The sequence below is a fragment of the Oncorhynchus gorbuscha genome, linkage group LG19 (genome assembly GCF_021184085.1).
Source record: "Oncorhynchus gorbuscha isolate QuinsamMale2020 ecotype Even-year linkage group LG19, OgorEven_v1.0, whole genome shotgun sequence".
Taxonomy (NCBI): Eukaryota; Metazoa; Chordata; class Actinopteri; order Salmoniformes; family Salmonidae; genus Oncorhynchus; species Oncorhynchus gorbuscha.
In genome coordinates, this window is record NC_060191.1 from 13,373,868 (window position 1) to 13,395,830 (window position 21,963).

Consider the following 21,963-nt stretch of genomic DNA (forward strand, 5'->3'; position numbering starts at 1 on the left):
AACCCTTTTTTCCATATGGAGGAGAGAGAGAGACGGCTCACTGAGACGGCAGGGCGCCTGGAAACAGGTTTCAACAGCGCAGAGCAGAGAGAGGCTATCAGGTTTGTCGGGGCAGCTAGAGCAGCAGAAGAACATTGCGGAGTCCGGACCTGAGTGTTGTGTATATTAGTTCGGATTTTTTTCTCAAAATTCTGTCAGTGATATTTTTTTATTTTGGGGGACCTTCAACATCTCTGCGCAACGGCGGGAGAAGCAAAAACAACCAAAAGTTACGCAGGAGGGGAGTACATTTACAAGGAAAGAAAAACCCAACAAAGAAAGGGAGCGGGGAAGTAGTTTCTCGCTAGCTGGCGAGCTAGTTTAGGAAGAAACCGCAAAGAAAGTATGTCTGTGGCCGTGCGTAATGCTTTCGCAATGGATTATAACAGAGTACTGTGTATATTTTTGCAGGTTTTTTTATTGATCAGTTTAGGATCAATACGGGTAAATGGACAGTATGGCGACCGGGGAATGTCTATTCCGGAGCACGGCTTTTGCCAACCGATTTCTATTCCACTTTGTACGGACATCGCATACAACGAGACCATCATGCCAAATTTACTAGGACACACAAACCAGGAGGAAGCAGGGCTCGAGGTCCACCAGTTTTACCCGCTTGTGAAAGTCCAGTGTTCTCCTGATTTAAAGTTTTTCCTCTGCTCCATGTATGCGCCTGTGTGCACGGTGCTTGAGCAGGCGCTTCCCCCGTGCAGGTCACTGTGCGAGAGAGCGAGACAGGGCTGCGAGGCGCTCATGAACAAATTCGGTTTTCAGTGGCCGGAAAGGCTCGTGTGCGAGTCTTTCCCGGTTCACGGAGCGGGCGAGCTGTGCGTCGGGCAGAATATTTCGGGTCAAAGCACACCGGTCAATCCCACCCCCGATGTAACGGAGCCTCCGTATGATACTGGGATTGTAAAAGGACAGTTCAAGTGCCCGGCTTCGCTGAAAGTACCCACTTATTTGAATTACCGTTTTCTCGGTGAGGATGACTGTGGCGCACCGTGCGAGCCAAAGAAATCTAACGGAATGATGTACTTCAACGAGGAAGAGTTAAAATTCGCCAGGATATGGATAGTAATATGGTCCGTGTTATGTTGTGCATCCACGTTATTTACTGTTCTAACCTATCTGGTGGACATGAAGCGCTTCAGCTACCCTGAGCGTCCTATTATCTTCCTATCCGGTTGCTACACCATGGTATCCATTGCCTACATAGCTGGATTTCTCCTTGAGGACAAGGTGGTTTGCAATGACAGGTTTGACAACGACATTAGGACTGTGGTGCAGGGTACCAAAAAGGAGGGTTGTACCATCCTCTTCATGATGTTGTATTTTTTCAGCATGGCCAGCTCCATCTGGTGGGTCATCCTGGCCCTCACCTGGTTCCTGGCAGCAGGGATGAAGTGGGGTCACGAAGCCATCGAGGCCAACTCGCAGTACTTCCACCTGGCGGCGTGGGCTGTGCCCGCCATTAAAACCATCACTATCCTGGCGGTGGGACAGGTGGACGGGGATGTCCTGAGCGGCGTGTGCTTCGTGGGCATCAACAGCGTGGACGCTCTCCGAGGCTTCGTCCTGGCGCCACTCTTTGTCTACCTCTTCATCGGCACCTCGTTCCTCCTGGCCGGCTTCGTGTCTCTGTTCCGGATCAGAACCATCATGAAGCACGACGGCACCAAGACGGAGAAGCTGGAGAAGCTGATGGTGAGGATAGGGATCTTCAGCGTGCTCTACACCGTCCCCGCCACCATCGTCATCGCCTGCTACTTCTACGAGCAGGCCTTCCGGGAGCAGTGGGAGAGGACGTGGATCAGCCAGACGTGTAAGACGTACGCCGTGCCCTGTCCGGCCCACCCACACCCCAACATGAGCCCCGACTTCACCGTCTTCATGATCAAGTACCTCATGACTCTGATCGTGGGGATAACGTCCGGGTTCTGGATCTGGTCTGGGAAGACCCTCAACTCCTGGAAGAGGTTTTATACGAGACTGGCTAACAACAACCAGGGAGAGACCACAGTGTGAATGGTCTGAGTGGGGTGAGACCTCGGGATGTACTTTAGCCTATGATGGGTGTCCCCCACACACATAAAAAACTGTTTATTTACAGACTGAATGAATGATAATCGTTTTTGGACTTAATTGCCATGCAGAGACACTCATTGGTACATTATGTTTCTATTGTACATAAAACATTTTGTGAGATTTTTGTAAGTATATATTTGTATTTAAAGATCAAAATTCTCTTTTTTAGTTGTTTCCCTCTATTAAAACCAACATTTATTTGACACACTTTGGGCATAATGGAAATGGACCTTGGTGATAAAGAGCCAGCTAACTGAGCATTTAGCATTAAGGATGTGGTTGTCTTAGGACCTGAGTTGGCTTGGTCACTGCTGGGAGAGGGTTGTAGCTGTCTTTGATCAGTAGACTGGCTTGGAACATTGTTTCTATGTCCTGTGAAAAACAATTGCTTCCTCGTGGGTCCTTATCCCCCATTATACTGTTGTTCTTTCTGTCCAACTGTTCTCTTCTATTCAACATATTTCCAATGCCTAAATGCCTGGCATTTGAAGGTTAAAAATACAATCAACATGTATTTTAAAACGAGGTATAGGTTTGGGATTATGTGTTCAACATATTTCTAAATGCCTGGGATTTGACGGCTAAAAATGCAATCAGCATTAAAACGAGGTATAGGTTTGGGATTGTGTGCACATGTACTGTGTAGCCTACGTGACATGAATCCTCCAAATGCAAATGTTTTCATAACCTCCAGTACTTTAAGCTAGAATGAGAACATTTAGCCCCAAATTTAGCCCAAATACTTTCACCAAAGTTGAAAGCCGTCTTTTGGTGATTAGAACAAAATATTGTAAAAGAATGAAAGTAAACCATTTGCAGGATCTTTTCAACATTTTGTTTATGTGTTTCAGACATCCTTGCTGCCTATGAACACAGAACAGACACACGTTGTTTGTGCCTTTTGTTGACCTATTTGAGCACTTTGAGGAGAAATACTAGCCTGGTCCCAGATCTGTTTGTGTTGTCTTGCCAACCCCGAAGGACCATAGGAGTAGGCAGGACAGCACAATCGGGTCTTGGACCAGGCTAGGGGAATACAGAATGCTGGACAGAGACAGCTCCGACTCAGAGGTGGGCTACGTAACACATCAGCTGCACTCCCTAATGCTTTCTCACAGACAGACAGACAGACAGACAGACAGACAGACAGACAGACAGACAGACAGACAGACAGACAGACAGACAGACAGACAGACAGACAGACAGACAGACAGACAGACAGACAGACAGACAGACAGACAGACAGACAGACAGACAGACAGACAGACAGACAGACAGACAGACAGACAGACAGACAGCTGAAATACCAATCCTTCATTGATGAACTAGCTGAAATACGTAGTTGCCTACTCTACAGCCGGCTGTATAATTGGCTTATAAAAACTGAAAACAAATGAATAATTGAAGGAGATAGGGCAGTGCGTTTTGTAATTTTCAGACCTACATGTAATCAGAGTCAGAAAATTAATATTCCCCACAAGGTAATTGTTGGCAAAATGTGGCCGTTTTTTTATTTTTACGATTGGCCCAGGTGGCACCCCTGAGTAATTTCTCTCCTGGTTAGTGTGTGTGTGTGTGTGTGTGTGTGTGTGTGTGTGTGTGTGTGTGTGTGTGTGTGTGTGTGTGTGTGTGTGTGTGTGTGTGTGTGTGTGTGTGTGTGTGTGTGTGTGTGTGTGTGTGTGTGGTGTGGGTGGGTGGGTGGGTGGGTGGGTGGGTGCTAAACATGCAGGATTAGCAGCTGACTTTAGGCTTTATAATGGAAGACATTGTGATCTGTCCCCACCTCACGCTTCTTCTGTTATGTTCTTGTCAAATGTATGGAAGTTATTTTACCCTAAATGCATGGATGGCTCTCTATTAAAGAACATGTTCATGCCTTTCACATCTATTATGTTTAATTCTGGTATTCTGCATTTGTTTGTTATTAAAAACATTATATTTATAGAAACATTTCTTTATATCCACACTGATTACTTTAAAGAATAAACAATCCAACCTTTGCACCAACTGTCATGTTGATTTGAAATATCTGTTATTTTCATGTGTTATAAACCAGAGATGATGGATTGAATCATGCTGTTACCTAGTGTACATTTACATTTGAGTAATTTAGCAGGTGGTCTTATTCAGAACGACTTCCAGGAGCAATTAGGGTTAAGTGCCTTGCTCAAGGGCACACAACATATTTTTCAACTAGTCGGCTAGGGGATTAGAACCAGCAACCTTTCGGTTCTTGGCCCAATGCTCTTAACCGCTAGGCTACCTGCCTAAAATGTAGTTTAAGATTTGGAGAATAAACAAATCTGCTTCATAGACTCTGTAGTATTCCCTTTGCAACAACATGGTAATAGCTATCATTTTTACAGCTGGAAAAGCTCAACAATGAGCATGAGTTTTATCTCAGTGCTTACAGCCAACGTCTTGTTTGAAAAATAACTTATTTATCCTGGGTGGATGTTAATCAAATGCAGCTCTCTGGTTAGGCTAAATGAGGTGGATGGGAATCTAGTGAATGGTTGGTATGCACTGTGAACGCTCAGAGGCCTTGCTTGTGTAGGGGCATTGTTGCTTTGCACTTAAAATAGCTTGTGTCCCATGTCTGGCAGTCACATACGTAGGTCAGCTACTCAACTTTCATACAGCCGTTGTTTAGGGTCGTTTTATTGTTGTCTTTAATTCTGCTGCTCTTCATAGGGGTTTTTCTGTTCACTCTTGTCTATTGTGTCGAAGCTTCTCTGAAGTCTGTGGCTGTATAGTTTGTAGCTAAGCTGACTGTAACGTCATGTGAACTATATACAGTGGCAAGAAAAAGTATGTGAACCCTTTTGAATTATCTTGATTTGTGCATAAATTGGTCATAACATCTGATCTGATCTTCATCCAAGTCACAACAACAGACAAACACAGTGTGGTTCAAATAATAACACACAAATTATTGTATTTTTCTTGTCTATATTGAATAAATAATTTAAACAGTCACAGTGTAGGTTGGAAAAAGTATGTGAACCCCTATGGCTTCTCTAAAAGCTCATTGGAGCCAGGAGTCAGTTAACCTTGAGTACAATAATTGAGACGAGATTGGAGATGTTAGTTCGAGCTGCCCTGCCCTATTAAAAACACTCACAAAATTTGAGTTTGCTATTCACAAGAGGCATTGCCTGATGTGAACCATGCCTCGAACAAAAGACACCTCAGAAGACCCAAGATTAGGAGTGGCCGTCCTGTAAAGATAACAGCAAGAGCACAGCGCAGAATGCTCAGTGAGGTTAAGAATCCAAGTATCAGCTAAAGACTAACAGAAATCTCTGGAACATGCTTGCTAACATCTCTGTTGACGAGTCTATGATACGTATAAAACACTCGCAAAAGAGCATGTTCCTCAGTGCAACTGGCAAAATATTCTATGGACAGATGAAACTAAAGTTGAGTTGTTTGGAAGGAACACACAACACTATGTGTGCAGAAAAAAATGCACGCTACACCAACATCAAAACCTCATCCCAACTGTAAAGTATGGTGAAGTGAGCATTGTGGTTAAAAGCTGCTTTGCTGCCTCGGGACCTGGACAGCTTACTATCATCGAAGGAAAAATGAATTCCCAAGTTTATCAAGACATTTTGCAGGACAATGTAAGGCTATCTGTCCGCCAATTGAAGCTCAACAGAAGTTGGGTGATGCAACAGGACAATGACCCAAAACACAGAAGTAAATCAACAACCAAATGGCTTCAACAGAAGACGATACGCCTTCTGGAGTGGGCCAGTCAGAGTCCTGACCTCAACCCAATTGAGATGCCGTGGCATAACCTCAAGAGAGCAGTTTACACCAGACATCCCAAGAATATTGCTGAACTGAAGCAGTTTTGTAATGAGGAATGGTCCAAAATTCCTCCTGACCGTTGTGCAGGTCTGATCCGCAACTACAGAAACATTTGGTTGAGGTTATTGCTGCCAAAGGAGGGTCAACCAGTTATTAAAACCAAGGGTTCACATACTTTTCCCAACCTTCTCTGTGAATGTTTACACAGTGTTTTCAATAAAGACATGAAAATGTATAATTGTTTGTGTTATTAGTTTAAGCAGACTGTGTTTGTCTATCGTTGTGACTTATATGAAGATCAGATCAAATTTGGTGACCAATTTATGCAGAAGTCCAGGTAATTCCAAAGGGTTCACATACTTGTTCTTGCCACTGTATATACAGTAGCTCATGTCAAGTAGTTTATGCATGCAGACAGTTAGGGATCAATTCAATCCGTAGCGCTGAACATCCGCTTTAGAGCATGATTGACAATTAAAGGCAATGTTCCCAAGGTCGCAGAGACTGCATTCATGGTAAATGATACGTCAGCTCAATCGGAAATTACCTTTAAATGTGAACTGCGCTACAACGCAGATATTCTAAGCTACGGATTAAATCGAGCCCTTAGTCTCAGACAGGTTAGCAGGTGTGCTGAAGAACACTCCCCATTTTCACTGTGAAAATGTTGAGTATCAGTGAGATGTAGTAAGGGCATTCATAGTAACATGGGCTATGTTTTACTCCTATAAGAGTACCACTGACCGACCTCTATGGACATACAGTACATGCCTTAATTTCAAGCCCTTATTGATTTGACTTAGCTGACTGAACAGATACTAAGGCTGCATCACCAATGGCATATTCTTTATATGGTACACTACTTTTGACCTGGGCCCATAGGGAATAGGGTGCCATTTATGACACACATACTAAACTCAGCAAATAAAGAAACGTCCTTTTTTCACGACCCTGTCTTTCAAAGATAATTCATAAAAACCCAAATAACTTCACAGATCTTCAATGTGAAGGGTTTAAACACTGTTTCCCATGTTTGTTCAATAAACTATAAACAATTAATGAGCATGCACCTGTTGAATTGTTGTAAAGACACTAACAGCTTACAGACGGTAGGCAATTAAGGTCACAGTTATGAAAACTTAGGACACTAAAGAAGCCTTTCTACTCTCTCTGAAAAACACCAAAAGAAAGATGCCCAGGGTCCCTGCTCATCTACGTGAACGTGCCTTAGGCATGCTGCAAAGAGGCATGAGGACTGCAGATGTGGCCAGGGCAATAAATTGCAATGTCCGTACTGTGAGACGCCTAAGAGTGCTACAGGGAGACAGGAAGGACCGCTGATCGTCCTTGCAGTGGCATACCACATGTAGCAACACCTGCACAGGATCGGTACATCTGAAGATCACACCTGCGGGACAGGTACAGGATGGCAACAACAACTGCCCAAGTTACACCAGGAACCCACAATCCCTCCATCAGCGCTCAGACTGTCCGCAATAGGCTTAGAGAGAATGGAATGAGGTCTTGTAGGCTTGTTCTAAGACAGATCCTCACCAGACATCACCGTCAACAACGTAGCCTATGGGCACAAACCCACCATCGCTGGACCAGACAGGACTGGCAAAAAGGGCTCTTCACTGACGAGTCGTGGTTTTGTCTCACCAGGGATGATGGTCGGATTTGCGTTTATTGTTGAAGGAATGAGCGTTACACCGGGGCCTGTACTCTGGAGCGGGATCGATTTGGAGGTGGAGGGTCCGTCATCGTCTGGGGCGGTGTGTCACAGCATCATCGGACTGAGCTCATTGTCATTGCAGGCAATCTCAACGCTGTGTGTTACAGGGAAGACATCCTCATCCCTCATGTTGCTCATCCTGACATGACCCTCCAGCATGGCAAAGCCACCAGCCATACTGCTCGTTCTGTGTGTGATTTCTTACCAGACAGGAATGTCAGTGTTCTGCCATGGCCAGCGAAGAGCCCGGATCTCAATCCCATAGGGCACGTCTGGGACCTGTTGGATCAGAGGGTGAGGGCAAGGCCATTGCCCTCAGAAATATCCGGGAACTTGCAGGTACCTTGGTGGAAGTGTAGGGCAACATCTCACAGCAAAAACTGGCAAATCTGGTGCAGTCCATAAGGAGGAGATGCACTGCAGTACTTAATGCAGCTGGTGGCCAGACCAGATACAGACTGTTACTTTTGATTTTGATGACCCCCCCCCTTTGTTCAGGGACACATTATTATATTTCTGTTAGTCACATGTCTGTGGAACTCGTTCAGTTTATGTCTCAGTTGTTTAATCTTGTTATGTTCATACAAATATTTAAACATGTTAAGTTTGCTGAAAATAAATGCAGTTGACAGTGAGAGGACATTTATTTATTTGCTGAGTGTATGTGTATGCTAGGTCTCTCTCTGTCTGCCTCCCTGTCTGTCAGTGCATCTTCCTGATGCCTGGCTTGCTACTGGTTTGTCAGGAACTGCTTGTACAGCCAGCAGCCCAGGCCAGAGCACACAGAGAACTGCTTTTCCCTCAGTCTCAATCCCTCTCCTCTCTGCTGCTCTGTGGTCAAACTTTAGGCCTACTCTACTCTGACCTGGAATGCTGGGAGCTGGAGGAGGGCAGGAGAGAGAGTATAGAGACACAATATAAACCTAAAACTCATAACATGCATTATGGCCCAGTCACACAAGTTGCCTTGGACATTTTAAGAAGGCTATCGTGTTAATGTTGCCACATTATGGATGTAATGATAACTATTCATCATGCGGAGTGCTCAATGACATTTCCTAGTTTTGGAGAATACTGGATTAATTGCTAAAATACTGCTGCTGTTTTCAAATGACTCAAATAACAATCTGCTTCACCTGTCACTATGTACTGGGTTGACCTTATGAACTTCTGACCCCTCTATCTTCAAAGAGGACACGACAGGTCACATAGTGGTGGTGTCATCATGTTTACTCTACCCTAGTACCTCCCCCATCAGCCCAGACAACAGGTTTAATGACTGTGGAGCGTTTCAGACCTGTCTAACTGCATGTTGTTTTTAGCTTACCACACTGAGCATCTATCACCTCAGGGCAGACTTTGTAAAGAATGCTAAGACTATGCTAACCAACTGACTGTAGTGCACTTTGGGAAGAATGTGAATGCTAACTGTCTATAGTGCCAGCCTGCCAGGTGGATGCAAAAACACATCTCTTCGTCCGTCTTAGTCTATTATCGGTGAATACAAAGAAGGATAAATCACTGTATTATAACAGTGTTTCCCAAACTGTGAGGAGAGGGGGGGAGGGGGTTGTCATTTCAAATTACTCTTGAAAGAAAGTTGTAATAGAGAAAAGTCGTAATAGAGTAAAGTTGTAATAGAGTAAAGTTGAAATAGTAAAAAGTTGTAATAGAGTAAAGTTGTAATAGAGTAAAGTTGTAATAGAGAAAAGTTGTAATAGAGTAAATATGTAATAGTAAAAAGTTGTATTAGAGTAAAGTTGTAATAGTAAATCATTGTAATAGATTAAAGTTGTAATAGTAAAAAGTTGTAATAGAGTAAAGTTGTAATAGTAAATAATTGTAATAGAGTAAAGTTGTAATAGTAAAAAGTTGTAATAGAGTAAAGTTGTAATAGTAAATAATTGTAATAGCGTAAAGTTGTAATAGTAAAAAGTTGTAATAGAGTAAAGTTGTTATAGTAAAAAGTTGTAATAGTAAAAGGTTGTAATAGAGTAAAGTTGTAATAGTAAAAAGTTGTAATAGAGTAAAGTTGTAATAGAGTAAAGTTGTAATAGAGTAAAGTTATAATAGTAAAAGGTTGTAATAGAGTAAAGTTGTAATAGAGTAAAGTTGTAATAGAGTAAAGTTGTAATAGAGTAAAGTTGTAATAGAGTAAAGTTGTAATAGTAAAAAGTTGTAATAGAGTAAAGTTGTAATAGAGTAAAGTTGTAATAGAGTAAAGTTGTAATAGAGTAAAGTTGTAATAGAGTAAAGTTGTAATAGTAAAAGGTTGTAATAGAGTAAAGTTGTAATAGAGTAAAGTTGTAATAGTAAAGTTGTAATAGAGTAAAGTTGTAATAGAGTAAAGTAATAGTAAAAGTAAAAGTTGTAATAGAGTAAAGTTGTAATAGAGTAAAGTTGTAATAGAGTAAAGTTGTAATAGAGTAAAGTTGTAATAGAGTAAAGTTGTAATAGTAAAAAGTTGTAATAGAAAAAGTTGTAATAGAGTAAAGTTGTAATAGAGTAAAGTTGTAATAGAGTAAAGTTGTAATAGTAAAAAGTTGTAATAGAGTAAAGTTGTAATAGAGTAAAGTTGTAATAGTAAAAGGTTGTAATAGAGTAAAGTTGCAATAGCAAAACGTTGTAATAGAGTAATGTTGTAATAGAGTAAAGTTGTAATAGAGAGTGAAGTTGTAAAAGGTTGTAATAGAGTAAAGTTGTAATAGAGTAAAGTTGTAATAGAGTAAAGTTGTAATAGTAAAGGTTGTAATAGAGTAAAGTTGTAATAGAAGAAAAGTTGTAATAGAAAATAGAGTAAAGTTGTTGTAAAGAGTAAAGTTGTAATAGAGTAAAGTTGTAATAGAGTAAAGTTGTAATAGAGTAAAGTTGTAATAGAGTAAAGTTGTAATAGAGTAAAGTTGTAATAGTAAAAGGTTGTAATAGAGTAAAGTTGTAATAGAGTAAAGTTGTAATAGAGTAAAGTTGTAATAGAGTAAAGTTGTAATAGTAAAAAGTTGTAATAGAGTAAAGTTGTAATAGAGTAAAGTTGTAATAGTAAAAGGTTGTAATAGAGTTTGTAATAGAGTAAAGTTGTAATAGAGTAAAGTTGTAATAGAGTAAAGTTGTAATAGAGTAAAGTTGTAATAGAGTAAAGTTGTAATAGTAAAAGGTTGTAATAGAGTAAAGTTGTAATAGAGTAAAGTTGTAATAGAGTAAAGTTGTAATAGTAAAAGGTTGTAATAGAGTAAAGTTGTAATAGAGTAAAGTTGTAATAGAGTAAAGTTGTAATAGAGTAAAGTTGTAATAGTAAAGTTGTAATAGAGTAAAGTTGTAATAGAGTAAAGTTGTAATAGAGTAAAGTTGTAATAGAGTTGTAAAGTTGTAATAGAGTAAAGTTGTAATAGAGTAAAGTTGTAATAGAGTAAAGTTGTAATAGTAAAAGTTTAATAGAGTAAAGTTGTAATAGAGTAAAGTTGTAATAGAAAAGTTGTAATAGAGTAAAGTTGTAATAGAGTAAAGTTGTAATAGAGTAAAGTTGTAATAGAGTAAAGTTGTAATAGAGTAAAGTTGTAATAGTAAAAAGTTGTAATAGAGTAAAGTTGTAATAGAGTAAAGTTGTAATAGAGTAAAGTTGTAATAGAGTAAAGTTGTAATAGAGTAAAGTTGTAATAGTAAAAAGTTGTAATAGAGTAAAGTTGTAATAGAGTAAAGTTGTAAAGTTGTAATAGTAAAAGTTGTAATAGAGTAAAGTTGTAATAGCAAAACGTTGTAATAGAGTAAAGTTGTAATAGAATAGAGTAAAGTTGTAATAGAAAAAAGTTGTAATAGAGTAAAGTTGTAATAGAGTAAAGTTGTAATAGAGTAAAGTTGTAATAGTAAAAGTTGTAATAGAGTAAAGTTGTAATAGAAGAAAAGTTGTAATAGTAAAAGTTTGTAATAGAGTAAAGTTGTAATAGAGTAAAGTTGTAATAGTAAAGTTGTAATAGTTGTAATAGAGTAAAGTTGTAATAGAGTAAAGTTGTAATAGAGTAAAGTTGTAATAGAGTGAAGTTGTAATAGTAAAAAGTTGTAATAGAGTAAAGTTGTAATAGAGTAAAGTTGTAATAGAGTAAAGTTGTAATAGAGTAAAGTTGTAATAGAGTAAAGTTGTAATAGAGTAAAGTTGTAATAGAGTAAAGTTGTAATAGAGTAAAGTTGTAAAGTTGTAATAGTAAAGTTGTAATAGTAAAGGTTGTAATAGAGTAAAGTTGTAATAGAAGAAAAGTTGTAATAGTAAAAGGTTGTAATAGAGTAAAGTTGTAATAGAGTAAAGTTGTAATAGTAAAAGATTGTAATAGAGTAAAGTTGTAATAGAGTAAAGTTGTAATAGAGTAAAGTTATAATAGTAAAAGTTGTAATAGAGTAAAGTTGTAATAGAAAAAGTTGTAATAGAGTAAAGTTGTAATAGAGTAAAGTTGTAATAGAGTAAAGTTGTAATAGAGTAAAGTTGTAAAAAGTTGTAATAATAAAGTAATAGAGTAAAGTTGTAATAGAGTAAAGTTGTAATAGAGTAAAGTTGTAATAGAGTAAAGTTGTAATAGAGTAAAGTTGTAATAGAGTAAAGTTGTAATAGTAAAGGTTGTAATAGAGTAAAGTTGTAATAGAAGAAAAGTTGTAATAGTAAAAGGTTGTAATAGAGTAAAGTTGTAATAGAGTAAAGTTGTAATAGTAAAAGATTGTAATAGAGTAAAGTTGTAATAGAGTAAAGTTGTAATAGAGTAAAGTTATAATAGTAAAAGGTTGTAATAGAGTAAAGTTGTAATAGAGTAAAGTTGTAATAGAGTAAAGTTGTAATAGAGTGAAGTTGTAATAGTAAAAAGTTGTAATAGAGTAAAGTTGTAATAGAGTAAAGTTGTAATAGTAAAAGGTTGTAATAGAGTAAAGTTGTAATAGAGTAAAGTTGTAATAGAGTAAAGTTGTAATAGAGTAAAGTTGTAATAGAGTAAAAAGTAATAGTAAAAAGTTGTAATAGAGTAAAGTTGTAATAGTAAAAGGTTGTAATAGAGTAAAGTTGTAATAGAGTAAAGTTGTAATAGAGTAAAGTTGTAATAGTAAAAGGTTGTAATAGAGTAAAGTTGTAATAGAGTAAAGTTGTAATAGAGTAAAGTTGTAATAGAGTTGTAATAGTAAAGTTGTAATAGTTGTAAAAAAAGTTGTAATAGAGTAAAGTTGTAATAGAGTAAAGTTGTAATAGAGTAAAGTTGTAATAGAGTAAAGTTGTAATAGAGTAAAGTTGTAATAGAGTAAAGTTGTAATAGAGTAAAGTTATAATAGTAAAGGTTGTAATAGAGTAAAGTTGTAATAGAGTAAAGTTGTAATAGAGTAAAGTTGTAATAGAGTAAAGTTGTAATAGAGTAAAGTTGTAATATAGTAAAGTTGTAATAGAGTAAAGTTGTAATAGTAAAAAGTTGTAATAGAGTAAAGTTGTAATAGAGTAAAGTTGTAACAGAGTAAAGTTGTAATAGAGTAAATTTGTAATAGAGTAAAGTTGTAATAGTAAAAAGTTGTAATAGAGTAAAGTTGTAATAGAGTAAAGTTGTAATAGTAAAAGGTTGTAATAGAGTAAAGTTGTAATAGCAAAACGTTGTAATAGAGTAAAGTTGTAATAGAGTAAAGTTGTAATAGAAAAAGGTTGTAATAGAGTAAAGTTGTAATAGAGTAAAGTTGTAATAGAGTAAAGTTGTAATAGTAAAAGGTTGTAATAGAGTAAAGTTGTAATAGAAGAAAAGTTGCAATAGTAAAAGTTTGTAATAGAGTAAAGTTGTAATAGAGTAAAGTTATAATAGTAAAAGGTTGTAATAGAGTAAAGTTGTAATAGAGTAAAGTTGTAATAGAGTAAAGTTGTAATAGAGTGAAGTTGTAATAGTAAAAAGTTGTAATAGAGTAAAGTTGTAATAGAGTAAAGTTGTAATAGAGTAAAGTTGTAATAGAGTAAAGTTGTAATAGAGTAAAGTTGTAATAGAGTAAAGTTGTAATAGAGTAAAGTTGTAATAGAGTAAAGTTGTAATAGTAAAGGTTGTAATAGAGTAAAGTTGTAATAGAAGAAAAGTTGTAATAGTAAAAGGTTGTAATAGAGTAAAGTTGTAATAGAGTAAAGTTGTAATAGTAAAAGATTGTAATAGAGTAAAGTTGTAATAGAGTAAAGTTGTAATAGAGTAAAGTTATAATAGTAAAAGGTTGTAATAGAGTAAAGTTGTAATAGAGTAAAGTTGTAATAGAGTAAAGTTGTAATAGAGTGAAGTTGTAATAGTAAAAAGTTGTAATAGAGTAAAGTTGTAATAGAGTAAAGTTGTAATAGAGTAAAGTTGTAATAGTAAAAGGTTGTAATAGAGTAAAGTTGTAATAGAGTAAAGTTGTAATAGAGTAAAGTTGTAATAGAGTAAAGTTGTAATAGTAAAAAGTTGTAATAGAGTAAAGTTGTAATAGTAAAAGGTTGTAATAGAGTAAAGTTGTAATAGAGTAAAGTTGTAATAGTTGTAATAGTAAAGTTGTAATAGTAAAGTTGTAATAGAAAAAGTTGTAATAGAGTAAAGTTGTAATAGAGTAAAGTTGTAATAGTAAAGTTGTAATAGAGTAAAGTTGTAATAGAGTAAAGTTGTAATAGAGTAAAGTTGTAATAGAAAAAGTTGTAATAGAGTAAAGTTGTAATAGAGTAAAGTTGTAATAGAGTAAAGTTGTAATAGAGTAAAGTTGTAATAGTAAAGTTGTAATAGAGTAAAGTTGTAATAGTAAAAGGTTGTAATAGAGTAAAGTTGTAATAGAGTAAAGTTGTAATAGAGTAAAGTTGTAATAGAGTAAAGTTGTAATAGAGTAAAGTTGTAATAGAGTAAAGTTGTAATAGAGTAAAGTTGTAATAGTAAAAAGTTGTAATAGAGTAAAGTTGTAATAGAGTAAAGTTGTAACAGAGTAAAGTTGTAATAGAGTAAAGTTGTAATAGAGTAAAGTTGTAATAGTAAAAGTTGTAATAGAGTAAAGTTGTAAAGTTGTAGAGTAAAGTTGTAATAGTAAAAGGTTGTAATAGAGTAAAGTTGTAATAGAAAAGTTGTAATAGAGTAAAGTTGTAATAGAGTAAAGTTGTAATAGTAAAAAGTTGTAATAGAGTAAAGTTGTAATAGAGTAAAGTTGTAATAGAGTAAAGTTGTAATAGTAAAAGGTTGTAATAGAGTAAAGTTGTAATAGAAGAAAAGTTGTAATAGTAAAAGTTGTAATAGTAAAGTTGTAAAGTAAAGTTGTAATAGTAAAAAGGTTGTAATAGAGTAAAGTTGTAATAGAGTAAAGTTGTAATAGAGTAAAGTTGTAATAGAGTAAAGTTGTAATAGTAAAAAGTTGTAATAGAGTAAAGTTGTAATAGAGTAAAGTTGTAATAGTAAAGTTGTAATAGAGTAAAGTTGTAATAGAGTAAAGTTGTAATAGAGTAAAGTTGTAATAGAGTAAAGTTGTAATAGAGTAAAGTTGTAATAGTTTGTAATAGAGTAAAGTTGTAATAGAAGTAAAGTTGTAATAGTAAAAGTTGTAATAGAGTAAAGTTGTAATAGAGTAAAGTTGTAATAGTAAAAGGTTGTAATAGAGTAAAGTTGTAATAGAGTAAAGTTGTAATAGAGTAAAGTTGTAATAGTAAAGTTGTAATAGAGTAAAGTTGTAATAGAGTTTGTAATAGAGTAAAGTTGTAATAGAGTAAAGTTGTAATAGAGTAAAGTTGTAATAGTAAAAATAGTTGTAATAGAGTAAAGTTGTAATAGAGTAAAGTTGTAATAGAGTAAAGTTGTAATAGAGTAAAGTTGTAATAGAGTAAAGTTGTAATAGAGTAAAGTTGTAATAGAGTAAAGTTGTAATAGTAAAAGGTTGTAATAGAGTAAAGTTGTAATAGAGTAAAGTTGTAATAGAGTAAAGTTGTAATAGAGTAAAGTTGTAATAGAGTAAAGTTGTAATAGAGTAAAGTTGTAATAGAGTAAAGTTGTAATAGTAAAAAGTTGTAATAGAGTAAAGTTGTAATAGAGTAAAGTTGTAATAGAGTAAAGTTGTAATAGAGTAAATTTGTAATAGAGTAAAGTTGTAATAGTAAAAAGTTGTAATAGAGTAAAGTTGTAATAGAGTAAAGTTGTAATAGTAAAAGGTTGTAATAGAGTAAAGTTGTAATAGAAAAGTTGTAATAGAGTAAAGTTGTAATAGAGTAAAGTTGTAATAGAAAAAAGTTGTAATAGAGTAAAGTTGTAATAGAGTAAAGTTGTAATAGAGTAAAGTTGTAATAGTAAAGGTTGTAATAGAGTAAAGTTGTAATAGAAGAAAAGTTGTAATAGTAAAAGGTTGTAATAGAGTAAAGTTGTAATAGAGTAAAGTTGTAATAGTAAAAGATTGTAATAGAGTAAAGTTGTAATTGTAATAGAGTAAAGTTGTAATAGAGTAAAGTTGTAATAGAGTAAAGTTGTAATAGAGTAAAGTTGTAATAGTAAAAAAGTTGTAATAGAGTAAAGTTGTAATAGTAAAAGTTGTAATAGAGTAAAGTTGTAATAGAGTAAAGTTGTAATAGAGTAAAGTTGTAATAGAGTAAAGTTGTAATAGAGTAAAGTTGTAATAGAGTAAAGTTGTAATAGAGTAAAGTTGTAATAGAGTAAAGTTGTAATAATAGAGTAAAGTTGTAATAGAGTAAAGTTGTAATAGAGTAAAGTTGTAATAGAGTAAAGTTGTAATAGTAAAAAGTTGTAATAGAGTAAAGTTGTAATTAAAGTTGTAATAGAGTAAAGTTGTAATAGAAAAGTTGTAATAGAGTAAAGTTGTAATAGTTGTAATAGAGTAAAGTTGTAATAGTAAAAGTTTGTAATAGAGTAAAGTTGTAATAGAGTAAAGTTGTAATAGAGTAAAGTTGTAATAGAGTAAAGTTGTAATAGAGTAAAGTTGTAATAGAGTAAAGTTGTAATAGAGTAAATTTGTAGAGTAAAGTTGTAATAGTAAAAGGTTGTAATAGAGTAAAGTTGTAATAGAAGAAAAGTTGTAATATTAAAAGGTTGTAATAGAGTAAAGTTTTAATAGAGTAAAGTTGTAAGAGTAAAAAGTTGTAATAGAGTAAAGTTGTAATATAGTAAAGGTGTAATAGAGTAAAGTTGTAATAGTAAAAGGTTGTAATAGAGTAAAGTTGTAATAGAGTAAAGTTGTAATAGAGTAAAGTTGTAATAGTAAAAGGTTGTAATAGAGTAAAGTTGTAATAGCAAAAAGTTGTAATAGAGTAAAGTTGTAAAAGCAAAAAGTTGTAATAGAGTAAAGTTGTAATAGAGTAAAGTTGTAATAGAAAAAGGTTGTAATAGAGTAAAGTTGTAAAAGCAAAAAGTTGTAATAGAGTAAAGTTGTAATAGAGTAAAGTTGTAATAGAAAAAGGTTGTAATAGAGTAAAGTTGTAATAGAGTAAAGTTGTAATAGAGTAAAGTTGTAATAGTAAAAGGTTGTAATAGAGTAAAGTTGTAATAGAAGAAAAGTTGTAATAGTAAAAGGTTGTAATAGAGTAAAGTTGTAATAGAGTAAAGTTGTAATAGTAAAAGATTGTAATAGAGTAAAGTTGTAATAGAGTAAAGTTGTAATAGAGTAAAGTTGTAATAGAGTAAAGTTGTAATAGTAAAAAGTTGTAATAGAGTAAAGTTGTAATAGAGTAAAGTTGTAATAGTAAAAGGTTGTAATAGAGTAAAGTTGCAATAGTTGTAATAGAGTAAAGTTGTAATAGAGTAAAGTAAAGTTGTAATAGAGTAAAAGTTGTAATAGAGTAAAGTTGTAATAGTAAGGTTGTAATAGAGTAAAGTTGTAATAGAAGAAAGTTGTAATAGTAAAAGGTTGTAATAGAGTAAAGTTGTAATAGAGTAAAGTTGTAATAGTAAAAGTTGTAATAGAGTAAAGTTGTAATAGAGTAAAGTTGTAATAGAGTAAAGTTGTAATAGAGTAAAGTTGTAATAGTAAAAAGTTGTAATAGAGTAAAGTTGTAATAGAGTAAAGTTGTAATAGAGTAAAGTTGTAATAGAGTAAAGTTATAATAGTAAAAGGTTGTAATAGAGTAAAGTTGTAATAGAGTAAAGTTGTAATAGAGTAAAGTTGTAATAGAGTGAAGTAATAGTAAAAAGTTGTAATAGAGTAAAGTTGTAATAGTTTGTAATAGAGTAAAGTTGTAATAGAGTAAAGTTGTAATAGAGTAAAGTTGTAATAGAGTAAAGTTGTAATAGAGTAAAGTTGTAATAGAGTAAAGTTGTAATAGTAAAGGTTGTAATAGAGTAAAGTTGTAATAGAAGAAAAGTTGTAATAGTAAAAGGTTGTAATAGAGTAAAGTTGTAATAGAGTAAAGTTGTAATAGTAAAAGATTGTAATAGAGTAAAGTTGTAATAGAGTAAAGTTGTAATAGAGTAAAGTTATAATAGTAAAAGGTTGTAATAGAGTAAAGTTGTAATAGAGTAAAGTTGTAATAGAGTAAAGTTGTAATAGAGTAAAGTTGTAATAGTAAAAGGTTGTAATAGAGTAAAGTTGTAATAGAGTAAAGTTGTAATAGAGTAAAGTTGTAATAGAGTAAAGTTGTAATAGTAAAAAGTTGTAATAGAGTAAAGTTGTAATAGTAAAAGGTTGTAATAGAGTAAAGTTGTAATAGAGTAAAGTTGTAATAGAGTAAAGTTATAATAGTAAAAGGTTGTAATAGAGTAAAGTTGTAATAGAGTAAAGTTGTAATAGAGTAAAGTTGTAATAGAGTAAAGTTGTAATAGTAAAAAGTTGTAATAGAGTAAAGTTGTAATAGAGTAAAGTTGTAATAGAGTTGTAATAGAGTAAAGTTGTAATAGAGTAAAGTTGTAATAGAGTAAAGTTGTAATAGAGTAAAGTTGTAAATAGTAAAAGTTGTAATAGAGTAAAGTTGTAATAGAGTAAAGTTGTAATATAGTAAAGTTGTAATAGAGTAAAGTTGTAATAGTAAAAAGTTGTAATAGAGTTGTAATAGAGTAAAGTTGTAACAGAGTAAAGTTGTAATAGAGTAAATTTGTAATAGAGTAAAGTTGTAATAGTAAAAAGTTGTAATAGAGTAAAGTTGTAATAGAGTAAAGTTGTAATAGTAAAAGGTTGTAATAGAGTAAAGTTGTAATAGCAAAAGTTGTAATAGAGTAAAGTTGTAATAGAGTAAAGTTGTAATAGAAAAAAGGTTGTAATAGAGTAAAGTTGTAATAGAGTAAAGTTGTAATAGAGTAAAGTTGTAATAGTAAAAGGTTGTAATAGAGTAAAGTTGTAATAGAAGAAAAGTTGCAATAGTAAAAGTTTGTAATAGAGTAAAGTTGTAATAGAGTAAAGTTATAATAGTAAAAGGTTGTAATAGAGTAAAGTTGTAATAGAGTAAAGTTGTAATAGAGTAAAGTTGTAATAGAGTAAAGTTGTAATAGTAAAAGTTGTAATAGAGTAAAGTTGTAATAGAGTAAAGTTGTAATAGAGTAAAGTTGTAATAGAGTAAAGTTGTAATAGAGTAAAGTTGTAATAGAGTAAAGTTGTAATAGTAAAGGTTGTAATAGAGTAAAGTTGTAATAGAAGAAAAGTTGTAATAGTAAAAGGTTGTAATAGAGTAAAGTTGTAATAGAGTAAAGTTGTAATAGTAAAAGATTGTAATAGAGTAAAGTTGTAATAGAGTAAAGTTGTAATAGAGTAAAGTTATAATAGTAAAGTTGTAATAGAGTAAAGTTGTAATAGAGTAAAGTTGTAATAGAGTAAAGTTGTAATAGAGTAAAGTTGTAATAGTAAAAAGTTGTAATAGAGTAAAGTTGTAATAGAGTAAAGTTGTAATAGAGTAAAGTTGTAATAGTAAAAGGTTGTAATAGAGTAAAGTTGTAATAGAGTAAAGTTGTAATAGAGTAAAGTTGTAATAGAGTAAAGTTGTAATAGTAAAGTTGTAATAGAGTAAAGTTGTAATAGTAAAAGTTGTAATAGAGTAAAGTTGTAATAGAGTAAAGTTGTAATAGAGTAAAGTTGTAATAGTAAAAGGTTGTAATAGAGTAAAGTTGTAATAGAGTAAAGTTGTAATAGAGTAAAGTTGTAATAGAGTAAAGTTGTAATAGAGTAAAGTTGTAATAGTAAAAAGTTGTAATAGAGTAAAGTTGTAATAGAGTAAAGTTGTAATAGAGTAAAGTTGTAATAGAGTAAAGTTGTAATAGAGTAAAGTTGTAATAGAGTAAAGTTGTAATAGAGTAAAGTTATAATAGTAAAAGGTTGTAATAGAGTAAAGTTGTAATAGAGTAAAGTTGTAATAGAGTAAAGTTGTAATAGAGTAAAGTTGTAATAGAGTAAAGTTGTAATAGAGTAAAGTTGTAATAGAGTAAAGTTGTAATAGTAAAAGTTGTAATAGAGTAAAGTTGTAATAGAGTAAAGTTGTAATAGAGTAAAGTTATAATAGTAAAAGGTTGTAATAGAGTAAAGTTGTAATAGAGTAAAGTTGTAATAGAGTAAAGTTGTAATAGTAAAAAGTTGTAATAGAGTAAAGTTGTAATAGAGTAAAGTTGTAATAGAGTAAAGTTGTAATAGAGTAAAGTTGTAATAGTAAAAGGTTGTAATAGAGTAAAGTTGTAATAGAGTAAAGTTGTAATAGAGTAAAGTTGTAATAGAGTAAAGTTGTAATAGAGTAAAGTTATAATAGAGTAAAGTTGTAATAGAGTAAAGTTGTAATAGAGTAAAGTTGTAATAGAGTAAAGTTGTAATAGAGTAAAGTTGTAATAGAGTAAAGTTGTAATAGAGTAAAGTTGTAATAGAGTAAAGTTGTAATAGTAAAAAGTTGTAAAGTTGTAATAGAGTAAAGTTGTAATAGAGTAAAGTTGTAATAGTAAAAGTTGTAATAGAGTAAAGTTGTAATAGAGTAAAGTTGTAATAGAGTAAAGTTGTAATAGAGTAAAGTTGTAATAGTAAAAAGTTGTAATAGAGTAAAGTTGTAATAGAGTAAAGTTGTAATAGAGTAAATTTGTAATATAGTAAAGTTGTAATAGAGTAAAGTTGTAATAGAGTAAAGTTGTAATAGAGTAAAGTTGTAATAGAGTAAAGTTGTAATAGCAAAACGTTGTAATAGAGTAAAGTTGTAATAGTAAAAGGTTGTAATAGAGTAAAGTTGTAATAGAGTCAAGTTGTAATAGAGTAAAGTTGTAATAGAGTAAAGTTGTAATAGTAAAAAGTTGTAATAGAGTAAAGTTGTAATAGAGTAAAGTTGTAATAGAGTAAAGTTATAATAGTAAAAGGTTGTAATAGAGTAAAGTTGTAATAGAGTAAAGTTGTAATAGAGTAAAGTTGTAATAGAGTAAAGTTGTAATAGTAAAAAGTTGTAATAGAGTAAAGTTGTAATAGAGTAAAGTTGTAATAGAGTAAAGTTGTAATAGAGTAAAGTTGTAATAGAGTAAAGTTGTAATAGTAAAAGGTTGTAATAGAAAAGTTGTAAAGTTGTAATAGAGTAAAGTTGTAATAGAGTAAAGTTGTAATAGAGTAAAGTTGTAATAGTAAAGGTTGTAATAGAGTAAAGTTGTAATAGAGTAAAGTTGTAATAGAGTAAAGTTGTAATAGAGTAAAGTTGTAATAGAGTAAAGTTGTAATAGTAAAAAGTTGTAATAGAGTAAAGTTGTAATAGAGTAAAGTTGTAATAGAGTAAAGTTGTAATAGAGTAAAGTTGTAATAGTAAAAGTTGTAATAGAGTAAAGTTGTAATAGAGTAAAGTTGTAATAGTAAAAGGTTGTAATAGAGTAAAGTTGCAATAGCAAAACGTTGTAATAGAGTAAAGTTGTAATAGAGTAAAGTTGTAATAGAAAAAGGTTGTAATAGAGTAAAGTTGTAATAGAGTAAAGTTGTAATAGAGTAAAGTTGTAATAGTAAAGGTTGTAATAGAGTAAAGTTGTAATAGAAGAAAAGTTGTAATAGTAAAAGGTTGTAATAGAGTAAAGTTGTAATAGAGTAAAGTTGTAATAGTAAAAGATTGTAATAGAGTAAAGTTGTAATAGAGTAAAGTTGTAATAGAGTAAAGTTGTAATAGAGTAAAGTTGTAATAGTAAAAAGTTGTAATAGAGTAAAGTTGTAATAGTAAAAGTTGTAATAGTTTGTAATAGAGTAAAGTTGTAATAGAGTAAAGTTGTAATAGTAAAAAGTTGTAATAGAGTAAAGTTGTAATAGAGTAAAGTTGTAATAGTAAAAAGTTGTAATAGAGTAAAGTTGTAATAGTAAAAAGTTGTAATAGAGTAAAGTTGTAATAGAGTAAAGTTGTAATAGAGTAAAGTTGTAATAGAGTTGTAATAGTA

The 21,963-nt window shown here is 32.8% G+C and overlaps 1 protein-coding gene across 1 annotated transcript; it reads left to right on the plus strand.

Annotated features, from left to right (window-relative positions):
* Positions 1-52: 52 nt before the first annotated feature.
* LOC124005987 (frizzled-1-like) lies at positions 53-3,776 on the plus strand. Its single transcript, XM_046315635.1, has one exon. The coding sequence runs from the start codon at positions 385-387 to the stop codon at positions 2,062-2,064; it is 1,680 nt and encodes a 559-aa protein (XP_046171591.1). The 5' UTR covers positions 53-384; the 3' UTR covers positions 2,065-3,776.
* Positions 3,777-21,963: the final 18,187 nt, after the last annotated feature.

Bases quoted from the DNA above. Each gene is read 5' to 3' on its own strand.
- LOC124005987 (XM_046315635.1), top strand. From the start codon at position 385: ATGTCTGTGGCCGTGCGTAATGCTTTCGCAATGGATTATAACAGAGTA.